This window comes from Dermacentor andersoni, chromosome 8 (genome assembly GCF_023375885.2).
Source record: "Dermacentor andersoni chromosome 8, qqDerAnde1_hic_scaffold, whole genome shotgun sequence".
Classification (NCBI taxonomy): domain Eukaryota; kingdom Metazoa; phylum Arthropoda; class Arachnida; order Ixodida; family Ixodidae; genus Dermacentor; species Dermacentor andersoni.
Genome location: NC_092821.1, coordinates 18716971 through 18742691, shown reverse-complemented (window position 1 = coordinate 18742691; position 25721 = coordinate 18716971). Strand labels below are relative to the sequence as shown.

Sequence of the window (25721 nt, the reverse complement as noted above, 5' to 3'; positions counted from 1 at the left end):
ATTTGGAAGGGCACACTGACGTTGTCCCTAGGGCATTTAAAGGAGGATTGTCTAGGGTTGTCTTCGTTCTCGCTTAAAAACAGCCTACTCATAAAGACCTTCTCACCAGTCTGCAACAACAACTTTCTTGTTGTTGCCTCATCGCTGCGTCCAGAGGTACTGCACGCCCGGCATGACGATCCGACCACTGGGCAACTGGGATTCTATCGGACGCTATCGAGGATACAAGGAAAGTATTACTGGCCGCGCCTTACCGCCGACATCGCCCGTTACGTAACGACATGCCGAGACTGTCAGCAACGGTTCAGTCAGTGTTTTGATAACTTGTATGACAAGAGTAACAATAAAATGAAAACTAAATGAAATAAAATGAACGCAAGATACCACCGACAAGTCCAGCGGGATTAGTACAGCCGATCGAGCCTCCTTGCCAACCATTTCAACAGATCGGGATAGACTTGTCGGGGCCCTTTCCGACGTCAACAACCTGAAATAAGTCGATCATCCTGGCGACGGACTACCTCACCCGTTTCACTGAAACAAAAGCTCTGCCGAAAGGTAGCGTAGGCGAAGTGGCGAAAATCTTCGTCGAAAACATCCCGCTACGACATGGCGCCCCAGTAGTCCTCATCACCGACAGAGGAACGGCCTTTATAGCCAAGCTCACCCAAGCCGCTCTGCAATACAGCGAGACAAGCCACAGGAGGACAACTGCTTACCACCCGCAGACGAGTGGTCTTACTGAGAACCTGAATAAGACCGTCGCCAACATGCTAGCAATGTGCGTTGACGTCAAACGCAAGACCTAGGATAGCGTCCTGCCGTACGTAACCTTCGCTTACAACACGGTGGTGCAAGAAACAACACAGATCACGCCGTTCAAACTGATTTACGGTAGGAACCCTACGACAACTATCGACGCCATGCTGCCGCACGTCACTGACGAAGAGGATATTGACGTTGCCATATATTTGCAGCGTGCTGAAGACGCCTGACAGCTCACCCGCCTCCGGATCAAGAACAAGCAGAGAACCGACAGCCGACACTACAGCCATGCTACAGCCTTCGACGACGCTGCGTCGAGTACCAGCCCGGCGACTGTGTTTGGGTTTGGACCCCAACACGCCGACGAGGACTTAGCCAGAAGCTTTTACGCCGCTATTTCGGACCCTACAAGATCATCCGACGCATTGGCGCCCTTGACTATGAGGTCGTACAAGACGGCATTTCGCTGTCACAGCGGCGCCGCTCATGACCTGAAATAGTCCACGTTGTGCGACTTAAGGCATTGTACCAGCGCTAACGCACTTTGGGACTTTGCATAACTGAACTCTGGACCTTCTTTTTGTGGAATGTGCTACTTTGCAGTTTGTTTCTTTGTTGTTTTGTTACTTTTGTTCAATAAGTGTCCTTTCGTGTTTCACTCTCTTATGTTTGTAGCATCGGGTGGATGCTTTTTAAGTGGGGTGGTATTGACACGCGTAGTTATCTTTATCGGGTGATCACATTTCACCGCCTAACATGTGTTATCGAACAGCGCAGGACACGCCTGCATGTATCTGAAGTTTCTCGAACGTTGTCGATGGTTCTATCCGCTGTCTGTTGTCACCGAACCCTGCGTAATCTGATTTCATTGCGCAACGCGGAGGGTGTAGAACTTTCTGGAAGACACGAGGGCGCCAGCGGTCACTCTGGAACCTTCGATGACTGATGTATGAAAGCCGACGCGCTTGACCCGCAGATCAAATTTCGACGATCGCCGACTGTGTTCACCGCTATCGTTGTGCTTTAAGTGTAGCCTGTTTTTGTGGACACATGTTCACCCAATAAAAGTTAGCTTCGTTTTTCACACTATTGCTACTGTGTTCTTTACCGTCACTACCACATGATAATATGACAAAGAGAGCGTGCAGCTGGTTCGGGCAGCCAGCTTGTGTATGCTGCGTTGCTGCAGTTTGTGAATACCTTCCAAGTACACCTTCGCTCCACTAATTCTGCCCCGTGCCAATTTTGTGGAGGTTCGGGGCAGACCCCAGAGACGGAGCTCCGCGGAATTATGCAGCGGTCGTCCCTGCCGGCGATCATCATTATCATCATGACGGAGGAGGTGGGGCATGCACCAGTGGCGACTACCCGAACCTTGTCCTGGCGTGTCCGAAATAACCAGGAACGTTCTGTCGCACCCAAAACATGGACGTGGAAGACTGGATTGCCGTACATGAGCGTGTGAGAACCCACAACAGATGAGATGCAACCTTAACGTTGGCCAAAGTGAAGTTTTACCTGCAAGGCATGGCGAGGTTATGGTTTGACAAGTACGAAGATGAGCTTAAAAACTGGTATACGTCCAAACTGAAGCTGAAAAGCTTGCATGGTCATTCATTTGGGCGGAAATACACGACAAAGAAAGCTCTAGCGACTCGTGCGCAAAAGTCCACGGAATCATACCTCGCTTAAATCCAGTACGTGCCTGCTCTGTACCGCAAGGCTGACAGTGTCATGTGCGAGTAGGACAAGGTCAGGTATGCTTTTAAGGGCATCGCTGACATTAATTTCAGCGTGTTGATAAGTAAGAAACAGGCGGCGATATTATCAAGGTGTGCCTTTAGCAAGCAAAAAGCCGCCGCATTGCAGCGTCATGCGCCCGCTTGCGAAAAACAGCTGCGACTTCCTCATGCAAGGACAGCAGAATGCAGCAACCATCTACATCCCAAGAAATGAGACGAATTGTTCTGCCACTTTTTTTTTTACGCATCAATGATTCTAACAGCTACGCCACGGTAACACTTAATCAAGCAATAGTCCGCGAGAACTCCAATATGTCGGAGTTAATTCTGCTCAGTCTATGATGGACCTTATCCTTCGACTAGCCAGTGGTACCCACCAGGCTATCTAAACCCGTCTCAGTGGCGAACTGCAGATGATTGACCAATCTGCTTTGACTGCCGTCGAATCAGTCTCACTGCCGGCATTGCCGCAACCGTATCGGCTCCTCACTTCCACGACCGACCTATGATTACTACCGTTCCAGACGGGCCCATGCAGTTTCCAGCCGCCATTTGACCAGCAACTTCCTAACAACGATGCTGCTGCTACGTGGAACAGTTCCTCACTGTCATTCTGTTATCACCAGTTTCGTTCGCCACCACATCGTCGGCCATCATTCCTACTGCCAGAGGTTAGTTGCCCGCCATCCCGAATGAACATCATACGCTTTCTCTGGACAACTAACTGCCGCACCTCCCGGAGGTAATGCTGAACTGACGACACGACCTAAATATTCTCTGTTCACTTGACCGTTACTTTGACCTCATTTCTACCTATTCCTGACGGCAGCTATATGGCGTGTCCGAGTGCTGACGAAATGCTTGGAAAGAATGACTCCGTTCTGCACACCCTACTCACCGTTGGAAACAATCGGACTACACTCCCTTTCCTGAACATTAACTGATTCGCGCAGGTTATCCCGAGAGGTATGCCGATGGCCCACATTTCGCCTATCAGTGATTGTGAGATATTTGTATTAGACGTGGAAGTTCCCCCTTCATCTACCGGTAGGTTCTACCAGTCCACTTCTGTACTAAACGAACTTTGCAATATGACCACACCTGACCTTTTCCGCTCGTAGGAAGAAGAATGCGCTGCGTCTTGGAGGGTAATCCCGACATCGTTTTTAAAATTTTGATGGCCGGCCCTCAGGCCAGACGCGAGCGGTCACTCACCGCATGTAAACCTGTCACCCCAATCCCATATGCCGACATCCATACCATGTTTCACATGCTGAACGTCAAGTTGTACTGCACGAGGTGGACAAAATGCTAAGGCGTCATTGAACATTTATCTTGTTCGTGGGCGTCCCAAGAAGTTCTTTTTAAGAAGAAGGATGGCAGCTGGCATTTTTGCGTCGATTACCCACATCTGAGTAAGAACACGACCAACGCCATCTACTAGCCGCTACATATTGATGAAGCTTGGACTGCCTGCAGGGAACTAAGTACTTCTCGTCCATAGACCGTCACTCTGAGTATTGGCAGATCTCTGTAGATGACATGGACTGCAAAAGCACCACTTTCATAACACTGGACGGGATTTATCAATTCAACGTTGCGCCATCCCGTCTTTTTAATGCCCCTCCAACCTTTGAACGAATGATGTACTTGCTACTTTGCGGCCATAAATTGTCCAGTTGTCTTCTTTATTTGTCTATGTTTTCCGACGTGCCGGCCTCCAACTCAGCTTCTCCAAGTGCCCGTTTGGACGTCGCCAGATTACTGTTCTGGGCCACCTTGTCACTGCTGCAGGCGTTTAACCCGACTCTGACAGGATTCGCGCCGTCCCAAAACTTTCCCTTACCATCATACACAGCAGATGTCAGAAACTCCGTTGGACAATACTACAATTTCTATCCCTTCATCAAGCACGTTGCCGGTACCGCCCACCCACTCACTCTCCCCTCAAAAAAGATGTTTCCTTTCTTTCCTCCTCATGGGGCACTGCGCAAGCCGAAGCCTTCGCCGCCCTCCCCCGCTTGCAAGTCTCCCCCTTTGCTGGCTCACGAAGACCCATCTGCTCCTACTGAAACTCGCACAGATGCTAGCAACCATAGAATAGGAGCGGCCATCTTTCAACAGCAGAACAACGTAGAGCGCTTAATTGCATGCTCGAGTCGCCTTCTCTCACCCACAGAACGGAAGTTTTCTGTCACGGAACGTAAGTGCATGGCGTTGGTTTTCTCAGTAGCCAAGTTCCACCCATACTTATTTAGCCGCCGATTTTTCGTTATCACTGATCACCGTGCCCTGTGCTGGCTCTAAGCACTGAAAGTCCCGAATGGACGACTGGGTCTGTGGGCGCTGCGCCTACAAGAATACACTTTTACTGCTTTGTGTAAATATTGACACGTGTACTTGTTTGTCTTTATCGGGTGACACGTTTCGCCGCTTAACAAATGTTATCGCACAGCGCGGGACGTGCCTGCATATATCCGAAGTTTCTGGAAAGTTATCGATGCTTCTATCCGCTGTCTCTTGTCGCCGAACCTTGTGTTATCTGATTTCATCGCCTGACGCGAATGGTGTAGAACTTTGTGGAAGGCACGCGGGTCCCAATGATTAGTCTGGAAGATTCGACGACTGCTGTATAAAAGCCGACGCGCTTGACCCGCTGATCAGATTTTCGACGATCGCCGACTGTGTTCGCCGCTATCGTTGTGCTTTAAGTGTAGCCTGTCCTTGTGGGCACAGGTTCGCCCAATAAAAGCTAGTTTTGTCTTTCACAGTATTGCTACTGTGTTCTTTAACGTCACTACCACGTGACAATATGACCGTTTACACAAGGACGCCGACTGTCTCCCGTCACCCGGTCGACAGTCCAGACCATGATGCTCACGATGCCCCTGCGCACTCCCTCAGCGCCGCAAGCGACCGGCTGTGTTGCCCGCTAGACCTCTATAGCCAATCGATGTCCCCTCCGAACCATTCTTTCGCGCCGGTATCGATCTCCTAGGACCATTTCTTACGTTTAGAATGGGCAAGAAGTAGGTCTCTGTCATCGCGGACTACACGACGCGCTATGCTATCACGCGAGCATTGGCGACAAGCTGCTTTACGGATGTTGCGAATTTCCTTATGATGTTCTCTATGACGTCCTCTATGACGTCATACACATCACGGCGCACCAAAGCAGCTGCTCACTGGTCAAGGCTGAACGTTTCTTGTCCCGCGATTTCAAAGATCTTTGCTCCTCTTCTACCGTGCAGAAACTATCCACCGCATATCACCCGTAGACCAATGGAATAACTGAGCGGCTGAACTAAAAGTTGAGGGAAATGCTATCCATGTAGCTTTCTCCGGACCACAGTGACTAAGACAACACGTTACCCTACATATCTTTTGCAGACCATACCCCATTGCTGAGTAACAATATAATCAATGTGCCTTGTTCAATTCACAGAGCACACTGGGAAAGCATACTATGGACCTCGTATATATTATGAAAATACAGGAAGAGATGAGGGCTCAATAAAAATTTGCAACGCCCTCTTTAAGTCAGAAACGATATAGTTTCGTCGCACAATTCACATGAGTTTCTCTACAGTTCCACCAAATGTACACTAACACATAAGGCATAGCTTCTCCGGGCACTAGGAACAGCGTAAAACGAATGTAAAGTGGTTATGAAAACTCCATACAGAAATTTTTTGCAAAGCTGTATATATTTAACAAAGTATAATTGCGCGCACATATTCGACATAGTGTCCACTTTGCTGCATTTTCGCTAAGTTTGCTATCAGTGCAATTCGTAATTCAGTGCCATTTGGCAGGGTAACGGGGTACAGTGCGCGCACCTCGTACAACACCCATAACCTTGAAGACCGTTAGAAGGGTACCAGTTTGGGCTAGTTGGAATGCATCACTTCTTGGAAAGGCAACAGTTAACCCGCCCACATTTATCTTTGCTTGCACATTACCTTTACTTTCCTAAAATATAGATAATGTCTATTTTGTAGTTGACCGAGGTTTCCGAAGAAGCGTAGTCGTGTACCGTGTGAAAATAGTGTAAAGTCTTCGCGTTCAGCAATTATGTCTAACGCTCCTAAGTAATCCAGAAATGCTAAAGTTCCGTCATCTATTCCGCCTAATTTGTGCTCAATTTTCCCGAATTTTAAATTTGGTGTGACCTTCAGTTCGCTTGGGGCGTTAGGAACGAACTAATCGCCGCGTAAACCGCTTTCGAGCACTTTCTTTCTACTTTTTTTTAGCAAAAGCTCTAAATACTTGACATTCTTGACACTGCGTACGCACCGTACGCACAAACTGCTCCGAGTTCTCGAATAATTTCAGTTTTGTGGCCCTTCGACTTCTTTGAGGTCAATCAGCAATCTTTCTGTGCGTTTTCAATATACGCTTGTAAAGCTCTGGAACGCTTCCATTCACAACGTCATTTTCCGCAAAGGATGTTTTCAACAGAAACATTTCAATCTTTCCGTACATGTTACGCATAACACGGTCCTCACGTTCTACAAATAGAGAACTGTTGTCACTTTTTCTTGTCCCAGCGGGAAAACATTTGAAGCGTTTCGTGTAACACCTCAAAACCGTCAGAAAACTGCGGTACATGAATTTTTATTCAGCCCCTAATTCACTCAAGAACTTTAAAACTTGTCTGAATCTAATCTCTACCGACACTCCACCCCACATGTAAACATAAATGTGATGAATAATTGGGTTCATTAAGGGCGCCGTGAGAACTGGCATAAAACACTTCCTATGGCATCTTGTCGCATTTACAGCTTTGCTGTAACATAAGGAGAGAAGCCACCGAGGCGCGCACCGTGATCTAACCGTCCAAGCCGCATGCGCGCTTTAGGAGCCAAGTTCGGGACTTCGAATGTTGAAAAATCGCACAGGGTCAGTTGCTCGTATGCCGTACCAGCAACGTGGCACCTATGCCTGTTCCCACTGCTAGACTCTTCTAGCGAACATCCTCGTTTTGCAAAAGACAAAAGCGTAGGAATTGGTACGTCTTTATTAAACAGAGGCAATAAAAAGCGCGAGCCTGGAAGGTATCGACTGAAATGCAATCGAGGGTGATCAAGGACAAGGTGGAGTAATGAATGGAAATCGGTAGGCGTATGATAAATTGAGCAGATGAACAGCAGGAAGTCGATATCGCTAAGAATGCATTGATCGTGTCAGCTATATTGTTAGACGGTTGCAAATGACGTAATAGCACGCATGGCTTCATCTTCATAGCGCTTTATTTTGTTTACAGAAAACCTGCATCCCCGTAGTGGCATTACCGCAGGGAGGAGGGTGGGGGGGGGGGACGTACACAAAGTCAACATAGTTGACTACATAGCTGAATAATTTAACTGCAAGGTAAGCAAAATACAAAACAATGATTCAGAACACAGAATACTATGAACGTGGACATCTTTGCAGCTGACGTATGTTCGCTAAATTATATCATAAATAAACAATCCTACTGCGTGCCCTCAATGATTTGACTCAATTCCCTTTTCCTGTATTTTAGCTCAAGCTGCTGCATCAGAATAATAAAAAAATATATTATTCTTATTGCAGATGCTCTCTGGACCGACACGACTGTTTCTCTACAGGGCCGTGAACATGCCGACATACGCAAGAAGAGTGAAATGCTGGAAAACACGCTTTAGTAGACAAATTACCACCTTTCGATCATACCGCCATGACCTGACATATATTGAAGTTTTAAGCCCAATACAGGTGCCCAGCGGAACTTTGGAAGTATGCCACTGTTTTTATTTCTACATCGCTGAATAGCACATTCAGATTTCTTTATAATGCCATTTTCATACCAAATATTTCGATAAGATCAGCGTATTATAATGGAATGACTGCTGTATGATGTGTCACGTGCATCATCGCTTAACTTGGAGAAATACTGAGCATGGGTGCTGCTGTGCACGCGGTCTAATACTTTTATTGTATTTAGTACTTGGCTCTCGAAGCAGATGTTCATTTGTAAGTTGAGTAAGTGGACTCAGTAAATATGAAAGCATGACATTACCTAGGGTATATGATGTCAACATAACGATGTAAATGTTATGTAAATGTTAACATAAATGTATAGCTATGGCGCTGACTGGTGAACAGTTATATTTAGGAGGTATCGATTTGCCACGAAAACAAAGACAATCCGCTCCTCATTGCCCTCAGGACAAAGTCGGTCTTCCCTTCTAAAAACTCGACAAGCCTTTTTTTAGCTACAGGTGAGCTCGCTGCTGTTCGATGAATTCGTCGGCAATTATCGTCCCTAGAAAAGAGCTGTCGTCCTTTTGAACTGTTGAACTTTTGAACTGCCCCCATGTAGGGAACGGCAAAATTTCATCATAGCTCAAGTTATTTATAGGAAGGTATTCCTTTTCCAAGGTTGAGTGACTGGTTTGAGCTTTCGGCAGCGACCAATTAGCGTAAAATACAACCCCTTGAAGTCCGTGTTTCCCCTGGACTAGGACAGAGTCAAGGTCTACGCTCCTTGCGTTGATGTGGATTTCGGCATCGCCGCTTTCGTCGGTGCAGTCAAGCACTGGTGGTGACTACAGGCGTAGTTTTATTCCTGAATGCCTTGGCTTGCATTGTTTCCCACTTAAAGCCGATGTCTGATTTCGTGACACGAGTCAGAAGTGCGGCGATCTTGGCATACCGCCTATAGTAGGCACACCGACCAAGAAACCTGCGCACTGCCTTCCTGTCATCGGGCTGCGGAAAGTTTGCAATGGCAGCTGTTTTCTGCGGACCAGGAAGGACTCCAGACTTGCTGATGGCTTGGGCAAAGAACAGACGGTTTTCGGAAGCAAAGCGGCATTTCTTCGGTTTAAGAGCAGGCGAGATGTCTTGATGGCTTCTAATACAGTCGCAGGTCCCTTAAAGGGACCATTAAAGGCAAATATTAGGTAAAGTGATAGATTAGTGCTCGAGAATCTCTAAGGCGTCAATATTATCGCGAACAGAACCTTAATAATCAAGAAATTGAGGTGACTAAAGGACATGATTAGGGACCCCCACCCCCCCGCCACCCCCCTCCGGGGGCATTCAAGTACTTGCCCGATGACGAAAGCACTCCTGAGTTAAATTCTGGCACTAGTACTCCACCACTCGTTGCAAAAAACATCATCGTATTGTATTATAAGACGAAATAAAATGCTACTTTTCCACTTCTAGTTACCTTTAAAAAAGAACTCATTCATATCATCCTTGACAACGACGCGGCCGGTCGAATGGTTTCGTTTTCGCTCGACTCCGCGCAGCGCACGCTTTCGCGTTTCAGTAGTTATTGTGTAGTGCTGCGCTGGTTTTGCTGGCTCACGAAGCTCGCAGAAACTGCAAGTAGCAGAGAATTCAACTTCCGTGTGAGGTCACTGGATGCCCGAACGGTCTACACCACTTGACCAAAAAGCAGCTAGAGGGGCGAATCCACCACTCTGTCTTGAGGTCCCTCAAGAAAACTAATAGGTAGCGGCATACTTTTATCTTGCCGCCCCCGCTGCTCCGAGGTGCATGTGAGGATGCAGGAGAGAAGGTCTGCGTCTCCCAATTGGTTGAGCGCCGTCACGTGGTACTTTTCGCGCCCCTTTCTCTTTTTCTTTTCCTTTTCCCCGTGTCGGCGCTCTCACCACCATGACAGTTGGCCATTGAGTTTCCGCGGCGAGGCTTTCGCAAAGGATTTCGGATGCTTTGGCTGAGTTTCGTGACTAACGGCGTCATTGAAGAACTCAGTTTTTGTTTTGTTTTATGTTGGGGATTCATTTTAAGAATACTGGAGGTGCAAACGTGTAGGAGCAGGGCTTTTTTTTCTTTGTTGACGGCGTAGGGAGTTCAGGCACGGTAAGCTCATGCACGGGTGCCATCCTCGGTGCTTGATCAGATTTATTTTCCTGATCGTGCTATCTTCAACAGGTGCGTAGGCTGTATTCTTTCATATATCATGCTAGAAACGTAACACGTGTTATTGTCGTAGTACTGATAGTGCGTAGCTCTGTCAGTTCATGCTTTTGTCGGGCGCTGCAAATATATTTTGCGAGGACAAACTGTTCACTACCAGTGAAAATGATTTTGACTACTGTGAGCAGGCTTTTCCCGCTTCGCCGTCTCGGCAGGATAAAGTGGTGCGCGAGTTTGTTGGCTGATATTGATTTGGAACTGCGCAAAGGGGAAAGTGCTCATTGATGGAAACTATTTCTATGTGTAACTTTCGTCCTTGCATACGCTTTGTTCACAAATGAAGTACAGGTTCTACTGTGATATTGGCGCTTGAGAGCAAACGGCACCAGTTTGCCGTAAAAGCGTAGGACCAGTTACACTGCATAAAGAGATGCCAGCTCCGCGTTGATCGCGCGCGCTTCTACATGACGCTCGCGTTCTTCAGGCGAATATGTTACGCGCCTAGCGTTTAGTCATCTTGGTACTAAGATGATTAAATTATGAAGCTGTACAAGCTGGACACACAGCAGTCAATTATGGCAGTACGCACTTCGAGCAGCTGTTGAATCGGCAGCTACTTAGAGCTGCAGATAAGCTAGCGCATCGTCTTTGGCGTACCGGCGAAGCCGTCATCGCATCCCATTCACGCCGAGCCAGCGCCTTTAGAACGCCAAATGAAGAATTTGATCAATGCAATGGAAAAAACTCTCCTCGAAGCGGGTTTCGAAGCGGGTTTATCTGTGCAAGCCGCGACAGCGTCTTTGCCTACGAGTACAACGCATCTCTTGGACGACACAACACCCAAACAGAGCTCTGGCGTGTACATAAACATCGTGTACATTACATATACATTATTGCCGAGACAAAGAATTATGATTTTTTTGCTAGTACTCGACGCTAAAACAAATTTGTCCACCATACCACCACAAAAGCTTTCTTTTACCTGGAAGCAGGCAGCCAACCCGAGTCCACAAAACCAGCGACCAGTTACGCGCCGAAAAAGCACAAAAAACATCTGCTTCTGCCAGTTTCAAAGCGTTCCATCATCACTCCTAGCACCAGCACGCAATCGTCAAGCTTTATATACGGTAAATGTTCATGCGCAAGCACCCAACAACAATTTTTTATGTCTCACCTCATGTAGCTCCAAGGGCGGTTTCCGAGTGAACGACCAAACTGCAAAGGTGAGCTACGAGAGGAAAAGCGAGAGGCAAGAAGGCCAAGAGAAGGAGAGACCGGGCGAGGAGGAATGTCGCTACCTGTTAGATTTATTCAGGGACCCTAACAATTAAAAAATTACAGGCCCATTAGCTTACTTCTCATATTATATAAAATATTCACCAAGATAATCTCCAATCGAAAAAGGGTAACACTGGACTTTATTCGGCCAAGGCAGCAGATAGGTTCCAGGAACAGATACTCTACGATATATCACATCCATGTCATTAATCAGGTAATCGAGAAATCCGCACAGTACAATCAGCCTATCTATATGCCTTTCATAAACTACGCATAGGCATTTGATTCCGTCGAGATATCATCAGTCATAGAGACATTACGTAAGCAAGGAGTCCAGGACGCTTACGTAAGTATATTGAAAAGTATCCACAGAGATTCGACAGCTACCTTAATTCTCCAAAATAAACGTAGAAGGATACCTATAAAAAAAGGGGTCAGACAAGGAGACACAATCTCTCCAATGCTATTAACTGTGTGCTTGGAAGAAGTATTCGAGCTATTAAACTGGGAAGTCTTAGAAGTAAGGATCGACGGTGAATATTTCAGCTACCTTCCGTTTGCCGATGACATTGTTCGATTCAGCAACAATGCAGACGAGTTACAGCAAATGGTTGAGGACCTTAACAGAGAGAGTGTAAGAGTGGGGTTGCAGATTAATATGGCAGAAGACAAAGGTAATGAAGAATAGCCGGGCAAATCAAGAAGACTTCAGGATCGCCAGTCAGCCTCTAAAGTCGCTGAAGGAGTAGGTTTACGTAGGTAATCACAGGAAACCCTGATCATGAGAAGGGCATTCATAGAAGAATAAAAATGGGTTGGATTAGATACGGCAGACATTGTCAGCTCCTGACTGGAACGTTAACATTATCATTGAAAAGGAAGGTGTACAATCAGTGCACTTTACCAGTGCTGCCATATGGAGCAGAGACTTGGATACCGACAAAGAAGCTCGAAAATAAATTAAAGACCGCGCAAAGAACGATGGAACAACGAAGGTCAGGCATAACGTTAAGGGACAGGAAGAGAGCGGTGTGGATCAGAGAGCAAACAGGGATAGCCGATATTCTAACTGACATTAAGAGAAAGAAATGGAGCTGGGCAGGTCATGTAATGCGTAGGTTAGATAACCGGTGGACCATTAGTGTTACAAAATGGGTGCCAAGAGAAGGGAAGCGCAGTCGAGGACGGCAGAAGACAAGGCGCTAGTTGGAATCGGTTGGCGCAGGACAGGGGTAATTGCGGATCGCAGGGAGAGGCCTTCGTCCTGCAGTGGCTGATGATGATGATGAAAATAGGCTGATGCTGATGATGAGAAAGACTCTGTCTTGGATCGGTACCGCCGTTTGTCGGTCGCCGTTTTAATAACCAATGGCAGAACAGGGTGGTGGTGTCGTCTGCAACGTTACCCCTCCCCGAGATAGGCGGCGGGAGATCTGAATTTCAAAACAGGTGTTCGAACACTTCAGACACAAGTTTTTCGTAAACTAAGTCTTTTCTTGGCACGAAACAATTTAAGCATTGCGAGGTTTCTGGAAGGCTACTTAAACAGTCTATGTCGACTTGGTATTTGGCTTTACTGTACCTTTTCCATCACAATGTGAATAAGGATTGTGTGAAGTGCATTACGGAGGTTATCGTCTAAGTTTGAGGCAAAACGGCGTCTTCAAGGTACACTAAACACGTCGGCCCTTTCAAGCCAACGAAGGCTGTGTCCATTACGCGACGGAAAGTTGCGAGATCGAGCTAAGGCAAAATGCAATTACCTTAAATTCAGAGGCCGTATGGCGCGATAAAGGCGGTATTCCCTATCACTCTTTTCAACTTACTTGCCAGTAGCCCTTCTAGACAGGCATCCACGAAAAATGTTTTGCGTATTAACAACTCCAGATGGCGCTCGCCTCCGTCGCATCGCGGCCCACGCAGGAAGGCCGTTTCACATTGCGCGATTTTAATCAACGACACAGCGAATTCCGTCGATCATGCAGCGACCGCCGCGACGTAGTGTACTCTCCGCGACTGGATTCCATAAGTTCGTTGATCCGTCGCTGAGTCGCAGTGATCGGCGCGATGTGGGAGGGGCAATGCGTGTGACGAAACAAAGCGCCGTCAAAATAGGTGCTGTCCTCTTTTACCACGCCTTGGTAGCTCTGTAGTCCAATGTCACGCGCCAGTTGTATTTCTACCTTATACGAAACATCATGGTGGCTCTAATGGTGACGGCCACGACAACGGCGGAAATTCACCTGGCGTGTTCGTATAACTGGTATGGTAAAACACTGCTCAAGCGAATGTCCCATGCTCGGAACAGAAAGAATTCAACACCTTTTGAAAGTAAGCAAGATACAAAAAATGGCACGACAGTCTTGAGTACTTTGCATTCAGTGGTGAAGCGAGGGCCCGCTGAAAGAGGCAGGAATGTGGAAGGCCTTACATTCTCTCATAGTCTTCTGCGGAACCTGCTGTCAAACAGAAGCTAGTAGATCCGCACAAGTAATAATTCCATCAATGGTTATGTTTAAAGATTTCGCACATTTAACGCATTTGGTTTAACTAAGGCTTCGTGTTTTCGGATAAATCTGAAAAAAATCTGACACACACTCGCCGGTAAAATTTTTGACAGTCCAAATTTATTCCATAAACACCGATTTTAATGGTCAATATTACCTTTTCCGTTCCTTATCGAAAGCCTTACGATAAAGATATACGGTCCCCTGCCCCCCAGGTGCCGCCAGGGGACCGAATCCAGTGTGGAAAGACTGCTGGCGGAAAGCATGCCACGCTCGCGTGACCCATTTCTGTAGCACGCGAGCAGACATTTCGGGCAAGCAAAATGGGAAGGAAATTAACGCTTTTCAGTGACTACGTAAAGGAGTTTAGTGACTTGACGTGATTCAGATTACGTGAGTGAACGTCATGTGAAGGAGTCATTGCTTGCAAGTTTTGCGTGTGACAAGAGAATTGAGAATTGAGGAGCATCTACAATCAAAACGCCATGTCCAGCTCCAGTGAATAATTTTGGCCCAGTGCTCGAATGTGAATCCATGTGTGAAGCGTGACCTACCCCGTGCGTTCTAGACCTATGCGCCAATTTTTGACTTAGTTTTTATTGAAACTGACAACATGAGCGAGCTCACGAGTATTGAATTCGAATAGAAGTTATTGAGAGGAAAGACAGAGAGGTCGACCTGAGCTGGTGCGCTCTAGTCTGCTACTCTGCACTGGGGAAGAGGGAAATGGAGTGAAAGTATTGGCATGAATGATGATGATGATAAGAGAAGTGGTGAGTGCTTATGTACATGAGACAGCTGTCTCGCTAGAGCCACTCGTCGAGCTTGATGTCCTGCAGAAACGTCAACAATACTTTTGTTGCACGCATTGAAATTGCAGTGTCAGGCCATGGGCCGAGGATAGCTTCCTCCGACAGTGGTTGCCTGCCAACGCTTGCTAGGAAACTGTCTAACGCCCTTCGCTCCACCATATATGCTGGGCAGTCGCACAGTACGTGTTGCAGTGTTTCGGGCATCTGGCAGTGTTCACAATCAGGGCTGGTCGATTGGCCGATGAGGTGTGCGTAGCGACGGGTGAAAGCAACGCCGAGCCGAATCCTGTGTAGCAATGGTGTTTTGCTCTATGTAAGCTTCGGGGGCAAACAGAATTTACCGTCTGGGTCAATCATATGCAGACGTCTATGAATGTTGTCATAGTGGGCTCTGTAAGCCTTTGTAAGGTCCTCCATGAGTGCCTTGATCATGGAGTTGGTGTCAGGTCGCAAGTAGGCAATCCGTACTTCATCAGAGGAAGAGGAGGCCGATCTTGCCTCACTGTCAGCGAGTTCATTGCCAAAAATACGAGTAATTTTGCGAGCTATGAGGGCTACGAACTCAGTAACATTGTTGAACCCATGTAGTTTCGGAGACTTCACACTGTCCAGTGGCCAGGGCCAGTGTGTGTCATATCTTCCTTTCGCGGTCCGTCTTAGGTGTTTGCGCTGTAAGTTTAAATGCATAATTATGTACCAACTAGGCCCGAATGAACTTTTACTGAAAGTCGTTTCCAGTGCTTTCTCGCTGCGCGGTGAATCTTCTGGCGCAGACGTCGGAAGAGCAGTTTCAAAGCTGAGATTCGTCAATCGAACGGAGCGCCCTTCTATCAGTGACAGCAACCTCGTAAAGTATATGCTTGCGTATATTGCAACAAGCTTTAAGTTGCAATACGCACAAACGTGGGTGTTTTGTGGTCAATTATTTGTGCTTGTGTGTTTGGGCATTCAAACCTTCAAGACAACTAAAATACGCTTCGTGCGTTTTGATGTTTTCATGTTAAGATATTTCATGTAAGATTTCGGAGCATTGCGAATAACGCAAATTAAGCTCCGAATTTCGGAGAATTGAGGATTTACGAGAAAAGTCTGATAAATGCCAAATTTCCACCAGAAAATAAATTCTGGAAAACATCCTCCGAATTTCAACTAAAATATACTCTGAAAACACGGAGCCCTTGTCTATGTAGGGCGAAGCTTTCTTGAAGCATATAATGAAATGCTACACATTTGCCCACCTTATTCCTGCTACTTTGGCTTAAAGTCACGCGCTCTCCCGTACGCTTGCTACGAATTTGAGCTATCCTATATAGGCTTGTGTTTCATCATTTCTCCTTATTTACTTTAAACGTCCTGGCCGCTTCTTGGTCAGTTCCCATTGTGGGTATCTGTCATAGTAGCGAAAGCATAATCCTCATCAACAGGCGACAGTCATCTGAAGTAGCTAGTTGGTGTTTGTACGATATATGCCTCCGGATAAAGATGACGAAGTGTCCCTGCTAAGGTGGCTGCTCATCGCTGCTGTCAAAAATTCTCCCCTTCCACGTAAATACGTTCCATACTTCAAGATATTAGACCACAATTCATCCGAGGGCGCTCCGGACGCTCATGCGCAGTCTGGTTTTCTGGCATTCAGCGAATGTCCTTCCATCGGCCCTACAGCTGAATTGTGTACCGGGACTAGGCCTAGTGCCTCCGTGGCCGCGCTGGCGGCGGTAGATTCGCCGGCGCCGCTCGTCACGACGGCATTACCGGCTACACAATTGACACCTAAGCCTGGGTCCCGCTCCTCGTTCCTGCTGCAAGTCCTTCGGCTACAGCGCAACCGCCGCCTTCCCAAAATGCACATCAGACCGTGAGTGATCTGCCCTCAGGGCGGAGCACGGCGATGGCTTCCCAGTCACAGATTGGGAATGGGGCTGTAATTGTTGTACATGACGAACCGAGTACCCCTATGGAATTGTCTTCTGCGCTACCATCTGTGCCTTCGGCCCCCCGTGGTTCTCAGAAGCGTCCTTCGGAACAATCTGCACCAGATTCGGCTTCGGCCAACAGCGGCTCCCAAGGCAAGCGTTCCTGTCTAACGACTGAGTTGTGCAGACACCGGGCTCGGTTTGCTATAAAGCAACCACTATAAAGCTCTGGCCACCACAAGCCTCACGGAGATTCCGAACAGGATTATCCAGGCGAACCTAGGCGCTTGTCTTGGCACAACAGGTTTCCGCGTATCACGGCCAGGAAGAAGTCAAATACGATCGCTTTGTGGCTCCCGACATTGGCTGCTGTCGAGCGTTTGCAAACGCTTCAGCATCTCTCGATCACAAGCGAAGTCGCCGTGCCGGGCCCAGGTGTACCTGGTAGAGGGCTCGGACTTACAGCGCTGTGTCGTTTACATCTAGGGCTCCCTGTTTTTGGAGCAGTCTGGAGAACCAGACTGCCCTCCAGCATGAGCTCTACTGTCCTACTCACCGTGTCATTCAAGCGCGTTACAAGGGAAAGGGGTGCTCATGCAACGTCACCTTGCAGGGCCCACCGACCACCCCCATACCACCTGTACTACTATGGCTGCATTCTACGGACTCGGCCATTTAAAACCAGTGTCGTCTATTGTTACAACTGTTTCCGACCTGGCCACATTGGCCGATCCTGTCCATTTACAGCGCCAGATGAAGCTGTACTAGCGGGCACAGTGTTTTACCGATGTCGACTCCACAAGAACGATGACAATGACATCACTTCTCGAACTTGTCCCACAAATCAAAAGGCCACTCTGAAGGTTCGTGGCGGAATTCATAAGCAATGGCCTCAGCATGCTGCCGCACAACCATTGCCGACATCTAACAGGTTTGCGGCCCTCCAGTAGGATGACGACGACTGGCCAGAGCTTTCCGATCCCGACCCGCCTACACCCCATTCCCAAGATACTTAGTGACAAAGTTTGCGAATTCCGCCGTCGTCCGGTGGTTACACAGAAGCAGAGCGTGCCGGAACATGCGCGTGATGATACGGCTGCAGTTGACAATAAAATTGCCCGCCTTTTAGCGGTGGTTTCCAAACTCCAACAGCAACATGAACTACTTGTGCGTCGCCGGCGTGCAATGAAATCTCACATCACTACAACTATCAATTCCGCTGCATCATCGTCTCTGTCACGCCTTCTGTATCGTTCGCAGAGTACCAGGTCACCTGCTCCGTTGCGGGATAGCTCTACAACATCCCTTTTGCGGTTCATGGTCAGCCACTTATCCAACCTGACATCTGTGATTTTACAGCGCCTGGACTCATAATCAAAATGGCGGGTACAGGTGTTTGTGATGTGCTGCAGTGGAACTGTAGATGTCTCTCCACGAAAGTGGGGGAGTTTAAATCACATCTACGTGTCAACAAGCTGCAAGTGTGGACCCTGTCACTACAGGAGACCAACGCCTTGCCTGCCATTCCGGGCTTCAGTGGATACGTGTCTCCTTCGATGAGTGACCGTCGCGTGCACACAGCTGCCCCTCCAGGAAAGGCGGCAGTGTATGTTGACACGCGCTATCCTTAGGTCTGCCTTTCCCTTGAAAACTGGTGTCACTCATATCAGGAGGGAGTGGCAGTAGCTGTGAAGTTACCCAAGGCAACTGTGGTGGTAGTGTCATACTACGTAATTCCAGCCGGTGGCTCTTCAGGGATTATTCTGGGCTTGCTATTGAATGTCCGTTGACAATACCCAGCCTGTCCTATTTTAGTTGGTGGTGACTTCAACGTCCCTCATCCAGATTGGGGGTACCCTACTTCTAGTCCCAAGGTAGGCGTGTGCGGAACGCCTTCGCGGATGCGTTGTTTGTACTACTTGGCTTCAATTGGCATGGTTCAATTTCCCCCTAGAGTACGGAATTCTTTGAAATCTTTCCTTGAAGGCCGACACTTTTCAATTCACCTCAGTCGTGACGCCGTTGGCTCATTTGTCCCTCTTCATGGCGTACCCCAGGGATAGGTTTTGTCACCCACTTTATTCAGTATTGCTTTCATCCCGCTTGCATGGCGCTTAAACGATGCACCCGACGTAAAGTTCTTGTTGTACGCTGATGACATCGCGGTTTGGAGCACTCATCATGACTTGCAGACTCAACCCGCTGCCCTTCAATCAGCTTTACATATGACGTCGACTTACGCTTCTTCGGTCGGCCTTAGGCTTTCCGTCAGCAAATCTGCCCACATGTCAGTCGCCGATCGCTGGGACCGGCGTAAACTCTCTGCAACACCCATTCCTCTTCATCTTTCCGGAACCCCACTTCAACATTGTTCAACTTTAAAAATTCTGGGTCTGACGGTCCACGAGTCGGGAACCGGAACTGCTTGGCTCTCCAGCGCTGTAAAGCAGGTGATTCAGACGTTGGGTCTGATTAGGCGCATTGCTCCTAAAACGGATGGCGCCCGCTCATATGTTGCGCGACACTTGTTGAAGGTGGTAGTGCAACCACGCCTTGTTTATCAAGCCCAATTCCAGCATTTTACGAGGGCACAATGAGATCGCCTTGAGGCTATTAATCGTGAGGCAATGAGGGTCATCACTTGCCTTCCCCGCATCACCCCGATCGTGGCTCTCCAAGAAAATGCACAGCTCAACACACTAGGGGTGCGATCTTGTACGCGTTCCAAAATAGAACGGAGGTGGTTCGTTCCACCGAGCCAAATACGATTCGTCAATTTGAACCGTGCCGAACGCCATGACGTCAATTGTGACGTGATAGCTGCTGTCAATCATTCCGTGTCGTCTGCTATCGGACGAACGGAACGGAACATACCGCATATTTCGTGACGTAAGGAACGAACCGCCTCCGTTCTATTTTGGAACGCGTACAAGATCGCACCCTAGATGAGCTGGTGCAGCAACGAAGTGATGCTCGAAGGCTTAAGGCCAGCCTTTCACACGCAACGTGTGCTCTCAGGGCTTATGCTTTCTCGTAATTTCTTCTACCACCACCATCGCCAGTTCTTCCTCCCTGGAGTTTTGTACAGCTGAGCGATAACGAGCCAACTGATATACGTCACCCGACATCAACTCACGCGGCGCCGTCGCATCGTGACCGAATTATAGCTCAAGATGACCGCCTGCCGCTTGGCTCTCTCATGCTTTAAGTTGATGCAAGCCTACATGACTGTGAAAGGACCACTGCAATTTATTGCCCTTGCGCACCTGCCCTTAATAAGACGACCCGGTTTCAAATCCAAGAGCTTCCCTCCTTTTGTGCTGAGGTCCTTGCTGTTCGAGAAGCGCTGTGCTCTGTGGCCGCCTTTCCCATACTCCCCACGGCCCGCATCGCCATTCGAACTGATGCCCTCCAGGCGACGCGGCTTCTGCGACGCGTCAGTCGTAGCCCTGAAATATGTCAACAGATCCATCTTCTGGCGGCACGCATCCCGCAGCCAATAGCTATCGAGTGGATCCCACGCTACCTTCTAAGCTTCCAAAGCCGTGCGGATTCTGCAACCCGTCTAGCGACCTCTCCATCGTCACTGCCTCAGCTCTTTCACCTAGATGGTGCCACCCTCCTTTTAACAAGAAAGGAGCACCTCCGGCGCCGCACATGTGCTCTCATACCTCCGTGTGCGGTAAACCTTCCCCGCGGTCTTACCCGTGCAGTTGCCCTCACTCCTGAAGTGACTCGGAAGTGGCCGCACTTTTCCCGGTATATGCCGAAGCCGACATCCAGCATCTACTGTGGTTTTGCCCTGCAATGAAACCGACGAGGATCCGGCACCTCGCAGCAGCGGGACTTTCACCACATAATCCGAGCAATTACACTGTGTGAACGCAGGGACCACATTACCGATCCCTTCTAAATGCTTCACCGCTGTTTTCCCCGCGTTCTGTACCAGTTTCGACCATGCTAGACGCATGCTCTGGATGACGACATCTAGTCTCCAGCAGAGTTCGTTCCGCCGTCACTCGAGCGATCTGTTCATGGGCTACTCGCGCTGCTTCCCTGCCCTCAGCTCTTTTATCGCGCTCTTTGTCATGCTGCTCGTTAAACCAATTTCTTAGTTCTTTACCTGATAAGCCATTCTCCTTGCCTATCGGAATAAATTTGTCCCAGTCCATTACCGACCCCTGCACACAAGCGAAGTGCGGCTCTTAAGGATAGAATTAGAGCTTAGTCCTGTCGCGGACGCGAGAAATTGTAGTGTTTAGAACTATTCAGCACTTTTGCCAGTGCGTAGTGATGCGGAAGAAAGATGAAGTCATTTTGGTGCATTTATAGAAATCAAAGCAACCTTTACTTTATATATATATATATATATATATATATATATATATATATATATATATATATATATATATATATACATTGTCACGTGGTGGTGACGTTGACGAACACAGTAGCAATAATGTGAATGACAAAACTAACTTTTATTGGGCGAACCTGTGCCCACAAAAACAGGCTACACTTATGGCACAACGATAGCGTCGAACACCGTCGGCGATCGTCGAAAATCTGATCATCGGGTCAAGCGCGTCGGCTTCTATAGATCAGTCGTCGAATGTTCCAGAGTAATCGCTGGGACCCGCATGTCTTCCACAAAGTTCTACGCCATTCGCGTCGCGCCCACGTGCAATCAGATTACACAAGTTGCTGTGAATGACACTAGATGGAACCATGGATAACATTCAAGAAACTTCTTTTACATGCAGGCGCGTCCTGCGCTGTGCGATAACATTTGTTAGGTGGTGAGAAGTAGTCGCCCGATAAAGATAAAGAAGTACACGTGTCAATATATACAGAGAGTTGATAACTGCGTAACGGCAGTCAATGTGTCCTCACGCACGCAGCACACGAGAATAAATGGGCTGAAACAGTCCCGTGTTGGCGAGGCTCACGGTTCGGTCATCACGGCACTGTGGGTTCACCTGCGCTCGAGCCGGCTGTGACGACGACACGCTCAGCACGTTCAGCACGGTTCTCAGGCTGAGCACGCTCAGGAGCCGCATCGGCAGCAGCCAGGGCACGCCTTGTTCCGCGCGGCCTCAGTGTCCGGCTCGGACGCCGCTCGCGACCGACCTGCTACAGTCGCACGGCCTCGGTGCCCAGCTCGTGCGCCGTTCGCAATCCCCGTGCGGCGGTCCCACGTGAGGACCGCGTATAGCATGGCAACATCTGTGCCAGACTGGAACGCTGCTAGAACCAGCTCAGGTGCGGCAGCTCAGGGACCAGCGGCCCTCGGGTCAGCCAGCGTCTCGAGCACTGGTAGCAGGAGCCCTGGTTCCTCGGACGTCCTCGTCCACGCTCGGCACCGCGATCCTCCGTACCTTGCAACGAACGTCTCGCCTGCCAGGAACTCTCGTCTCATTCACTCGAGGAGCTCGGAACAGCTGCCCACCTGGTTCGAACACTGCGAGATCCCCCTCGTACCGCCGTGCTCGGGCCCCCATTTCTTTCTTCGTTCTTCACGGAGCTTGGGTGGCCGCTCCAATGCTCTAGCGGCACCTCGCGGCACTTACATCTGGCACCCGCCATTGAACAACCAGACCCAGCGATCTCTCTAGGTTTTCCTGTTGCCTGTTTCGTCTCCCGACCTGGCGCGCGACCGGTGCCGACTGCTACTCCTCACAGGTACCAGTATTCCCCTCCCAGGTACCGCAACCCTGACGAGTGGAGAACCCCGCACTACAAGTCCATTTGCTTCCGTTGCCTCCGCATTGGCCACGTCACTCGCCACTGCCGCGCCCCCTGGGCGTCGCCGTATTCGAGCTCCTTTTCCCTGTCTCCTCGCCCATATGCCGGACCGCGCACTTACTCGCCTCGGCGTCCTCTAATGAGAGACAGTTAGCCCCACCTTTCAACCCCAATCAAGAATCTCTCGCCGCAGGACATTCGTCCTGCTCGCTCGCCGTCACCTCAGCGCCGTCGGTCCCCGCCGCCCGAGCCACGCCGCTATTCGTCGCCAACCAATAATGGACCCTCCCGGACGGAGAACTAGACCATGCAGCTCATGGATGATTTGAACGAAACAACCAGTCAAAAACACAAAGGACAAGAGGAGAGGCTCACACCACAACGACTGGTTTTTTTTCTTTTTTTTTAACTGAGCTGTATTAGAATCGATGTAGTCCCAGCAAGGCCAGCAGAGCATGCGCAACTGCATCATCGCTAATCACAGAGCATGAAAAGACAAGAAACGCTTCTATCTTGACCGACCTAGAAATTCAAATTCTTTTTCAAGTAAGCGTACCGAAGTTGTACTAACGCAGTCGTCACCTAATAAACTGATGTAGTACGCTTCCAAGGTTTCTCGCTCTTCTTTGCCCTTGCCCCTACCAAGAATCGTCACATTGCTGAACAAAGGGTAACAACCACACTCATTGCAATGGCGAGGCAAGTTCGCACCGTTATCTGACCCCAGGGAGGAGTGGTGCCCACGCAGGCGGTCATTAATACATCGACCGGTTTGGTCTATGTAAAATCTTTCGCACGTGAGAGGGAACTTATAGACAACCCCTGCAGCACATGCCGTAAAACGGTTTTCATGCTGCGTTGTGCAAACGTGGTTCCTTGCCCTGCCTCGAGAAATGAGCGAGCACAGACCCGAAAGCTTACAAGGGGCAGAAAACACAACACTTACTCCCTGCTTGGCGGCAACCTTCTTGATGTTGTGACTCACTTTATGCACATACGGCATAACTTCAAGTTTCCTACGTTCAGTTGCCCCACCATCTACCAGCTTCGTACGTTCCTTCTTTATCCTCTGAAGCAGCGATTCAGCCACCGCTTTGAAAAGAGGCGGAGGGAACCCTGCGGCTTCGAAACGATGGAATTGTGCGACAAAGCTACTTTTAATAGCATGGTGACAGCTTCTTTCAAGTGCATTGCGGAAGCAATTCATTGCAATCCCTTTTTTTACAATCTTTGAATGCGCAGATTCAAACAGTAAAAGAGCTTTCTTGCCCCTAGGTGAAAACATCCAGCACAAATGCCCGTCATCAAAGAATGTTAGTTGCGGTTCTAGGAACCTGATGGAATGATTGCTAGGAAGCTCATGAGTGAAATTAAGAGTGCGTGAAAAAGCTTTAAAAGCAGTCAATACATCGTCTACTGCTGCGGGCAGAGTGTCATTTGGTAAAAGCTCTAAAAGTACTAAATTGTCTTCCACATACCTAAATACTTTGCATACACGCTTGTTTAGAAGGAAGCCTTGAAGTTTCCTGTCAAATTTTGCTAAAGATATCTGGGAAAGCACTGGGGCAACACTAGAGCCAATACGTATTCCTTTTTTTTTTTTTTTGAAGGAACAAGGAGCCTTTGAATTCAACAGTGGATGACAGATAAAAGGATAGGAGTTCTAGAAAGGCATCCACCGACATACCACATGCATTCTGGAAGTTTACAGCACTGCAGTGATCAATAAGTTCACGCAGAGCTACAAAGAGTTCATTGTGGGTAATGCTGTAGAAGACGTCTTCAATGTCAACTGAAAAGGCCATGTTGGCACCAGGTATGCCACTATTAAGGACCTCTACCACCGCTGCCGAGCTAGCCCCGCTGAATGGATCCTGCACTGGGAGGGCCGTCAACTGTTGCTGAAGAAACTGACTCACTAACTTCTGCCATGAACCCGTCTCCGTGATGATGGCTCTCAGAGGCCAACCCACCTCGTGTGTTTTTGCTGAAAAGAACACTTGCACGCGGTTCCCCTTGTAATTCATGACACCTCGTGAAAGTTTTTCCAATTTGTTTTCTTTCAGAAGCTTCACCGCTGCCGTCTTCAACCTTGAGGGCTTCCGATTTTTAGACTCGAAGTTCTTCGCTACAGCAGGCATTGCCTTCTCTCCAAAAGACCTTGTTGGAAGGACCACGAAGCCACCATCCTTGTCCGCTTGGAGGAGGGTCAGATCATTTTCGATGAAGTGGCCGACAACCCGGTTGAGTACTCGGTTGCTGTTTCCTGACTGCTTCCCATCAACCTTCAGAAGAACGTCAATTCCTTCAGACAGACATCCCTGTTTTTCAACCTTGTGTGCTTTATCAGCCAGCCGATGTACAGTGGCGAGCAGTTCATCGCTCCTTAAGCTTGGAGTGATGCTGTACTTGGGGCCATTTTGAAGTAGACCATCAACAACCTTGGGCACTGTCGCACCTTCCGAGTATGTAACTGAGCCTCTGTTCACTTTTAGCCTTTCCTTTTTTGGCAGATAAACCCTCAGCTGATTCCAGAACACTTCTGTCGCCTGGCCTGCCAAACGGCGATGATCCCAGAAACAGCGAACTCCTGACAGTTCATCACGTCCCGCGAGGCACAACACTCGCAACCAATCATGCAGACGCCTCGCCTGCCTCCAACACTCCGATTTCCAAATCTTGACCATGCGTTTCCAATGGCCTGTCGAAGGCTCCAGCAACCCGAAGAAGGCGACAAGCTCCGGGGGAGCGATGTTGACCTTGAGGCAATGGGAACGGGCGCGTGTTCGACAAGTGATGGAAGCAATTGCGCTAATACAAAGCGTAGCCTGACTGCCGGGAAAACGAACATTATGAAAGACGCCCAGGGAAGAAGAAATGCTTTGCAGTAGGGTTTTTCGTTCAAGTAAGTACCAACTGGCCCAGATTTCAACCCTTCTGCAGCTCATGGAGTTGCAGAAGTTGCAGTTGCTGCATTATCTCCGTTGTGTGTAAATCCTCCATTGACGCTCCCAACTCACAAAAACTTACTTGATATTGCCG

The 25721-nt window shown here is 48.6% G+C and overlaps 1 protein-coding gene across 1 annotated transcript in view; it reads left to right on the top strand.

Moving 5' to 3' along the window:
- Positions 1 to 25721, top strand: part of LOC129383640 (uncharacterized) — a 170768-nt gene that overhangs the window by 35336 nt on the left and 109711 nt on the right. Inside the window, exon 4 of the mRNA XM_055068262.2 lies at positions 8085 to 8267. Coding sequence (XP_054924237.1) covers positions 8085 to 8267 — 183 coding nt within the window. The remainder of the gene's footprint in view (positions 1 to 8084; positions 8268 to 25721) is intronic.